The sequence below is a fragment of the Aplysia californica genome, unplaced genomic scaffold (genome assembly GCF_000002075.1).
Source record: "Aplysia californica isolate F4 #8 unplaced genomic scaffold, AplCal3.0 scaffold00146, whole genome shotgun sequence".
Classification (NCBI taxonomy): Eukaryota; Metazoa; Mollusca; class Gastropoda; order Aplysiida; family Aplysiidae; genus Aplysia; species Aplysia californica.
In genome coordinates, this window is record NW_004797416.1 from 1,158,210 (window position 1) to 1,160,991 (window position 2,782).

Below are 2,782 nucleotides of genomic sequence, written 5' to 3' on the forward strand. Positions count from 1 at the left end.
ACACGCATACTTTCACCTGGTTTGTTTTATGTTTTGTTAAGAGTTATACGGCAACACAATTAGTTCATATTGTTATAATAAGCGCCGAAGATTAGAGGCGTTACAAGAGTAGCAAACATTTTAAAAAATGGAACGATGTTTGATAGGAAAAACGGGGCAAACCACACAAAAGCACCTGCCAACAAGCCACTCACCTCGTTTATTGGAGTCGATCGACATGTCCACTTTTTTGGTGGTGGTTTCTGGGGTATTGGTGCTTAACGTCTGTTTGGGAAGGGGCAACGGAGGGTGTCAGTATCGTGTGGAGTTGTCGTTTGTGTCGTGGTGGTTACTGTTGCCAGGGTTGTTATTGCAGTTGCTGTTTGTTGCTGTTGTTATTATTGTTGTTTTGTTGCTGTTGTTGTTGTTGTTGGTGGTGGTGTTGTTGTTGTTGGTGGTGGCGATGGTGGTGGTGGTGGTGGTGGTGGTTGTGGTGGTAGTGGTAGTGGTAGTGGTGTTCTGTTTGTTTGTTGTTTGTTTTTTTGTTACTGGTGGTTTATCTGACACTGATGTTTGATTGCGAAGATCAAACTGCATGGTGAAAGAGTTGTTCATCATAATGACAGACCTGCACCCTCTCGGGGAAGCAGAAGCAGAAATAGGGGAGGCTGGTGGCTACAAAAACGGCGAAGAGGAAGTAGGTGGGGGGAAGAAAAGCAGGAAGATGAAGAGCGAGAAGGGGAGAGTATAGGTATGGACGAAAATGAGGAGAAAGGGGGGGGGGAGCAGGAAGATAAGGAGTTAGAGGGGGGAGAGTATGGATAGGGACGAAAATGAGGAGAGTGGGAGGAGGAAAAGCAGAAGGTTGAGAAGGGAGAGAAAGAGGACGTAGAGAAAGACGAAAATGAGGAAAGGGTAACTTCTGTGACCGAAGAAACAACATCCATGTCTTTGCAATTGTTTATGAAACACACACAAACACACACACACACACACACACACACACACACACACACACACACACACACAGACACACACACACACACACACAATAGAACCATAACCAGGCCACAATATTCTTAACCGTTGGAGTTGCAGAAGTGGTGGTCACTGTTGAGGTGATCGCTTTTGCCGTGGTCAGTTTGTAGCCTGGACAGATGCGGAACCGTCCTGAGCATCCACCCCATACACGGGCATACAACCCAAAGAATGTCCACTTCTTTTTCGTGAAGAGTCCAGAGCCTTCAGTGCATGAACCACCTTTGAGGTCCTAAGAGACAGGAAAAGATGATGACATATGATTATATTATTTCCTTTTTTCCTTTCCCTTTTTTCGGGGGAGGGGGGGGGGGCTTCTTGGGTGCCGAGTTAAATTGTGAGCCTAAACCAACTAATCGCTGGGCCATTAGAAGATGAGAGAGGGTGGCTTTAGAGAAACAAATACAGGAACTGCCCCATTAGAGGTTTAAATCTCAAATGTATCAATTTTGACGGTGAGAGAGGAGAAATAGGAAAAGATTTGGGTAAGAGTAGGCTACGTATATTAAAGCCTTTGCAACGTTTTGCAGGTTATTCAAAATGAAGGAATTTCAAAACGATGACTACGTTCATTTTTAAGGTTGAACTAAAAGACATAAGATTTCTACTCATTTCTATGTCTAAGTGATTGCAAAATATTTTAGGGCGACATAAATACAAACATAATGATTTCGATGGTAATCCGAAAATAGAAAGTGAGATAATGATTAATATGCTGTACTGTGTGAGCATAAACACGCTGTAATGCTATAGGCCTTTCCAGGTGGGTGCACGGTTTAGTCCTAAACACTGTGTCAAACTGGGCTATGTTGCAGATACAAAAGTACTCATAGTTGGAATCGCCGAAGGACATAGGGGCGTTCTTGGGCTTGGGTTGTGTGGCTCACAAGGAGATTAAAAGTTCTAAACTCTTTGGTGGCTCACCATATTATAGGTGTATTGGGTTTCGTCCATTTAGAGAATGTCACATTCGGAGGTTTTGCTCCGTAAATAATATTTTAATATTACAGTGTAGAAAGGGAGGTTTCAACCCTTACAATATCTAATAATTATTTACAACTGTTCTACATTTTTTATGGGGCTTTGTACCCTTACCGCCGCACCTTTTAAAAATAAATTCTCACCCCCCCCCCCCTTCTCCCAGCATTCAGCATCTCCTGTTAACAGTTCCTCCTCCGCCACCCTTCTTTCTCTTTCGTCATTGGCTTATTGATATTTTTGTAATGCAAAGTTGAAAACAAATGTTATGAATTCACATTTAGAGAGACTCGAGTTCATGGGGGAAACCAAAGCTCGCGTCTCTTACCGTGAACAGTTTACTACAAAACCGAGTACTCGACAGCTGTCAGGGCCAATCCGGGCTGTAAGGGATACATTCCAGCAGAAAGACTGAGCCACTCTTCCCCACCTGGGAATCAAACTCGGATCACCTGCGTGCGACAGGGAAACGTCTAACCACTACACCACAGACGCCGGTACAGACATAGTACACATACCAACTTTACCGAGAGTTCAGTTATTGATTAGATAAAAGAAACTATAATGTGATAGATAGATGAAACCTCCTGCACTTTAATGGAAACTGGAATAAATATTCCTTCAAAGCTGTATTGTTTATTATTTTCCATTGGTGGGGATAGACTTTTGTGCCTGTTTATAATGAATTAGCTTTGATTAACCCTTTATTAGGAAACAAATATGTTCGTTCTGTATGACACTGTTTATGCGTGTGTGTGTGTGTGTGTGTGTGTGTGTGTGTGTGTGT

At 42.8% G+C, this 2,782-nt stretch overlaps 1 protein-coding gene across 1 annotated transcript in view; it reads right to left on the reverse strand.

Annotated features, from left to right (window-relative positions):
• LOC101851121 overlaps positions 1 to 2,782 on the reverse strand; it is a gene marked incomplete at its 5' end in the record, with an annotated part of 10,901 nt that overhangs the window by 7,410 nt on the left and 709 nt on the right. The window contains 2 exon segments of the mRNA XM_005097115.3: positions 195 to 264; positions 1,064 to 1,249. Coding sequence (XP_005097172.3) covers positions 195 to 219 — 25 coding nt within the window.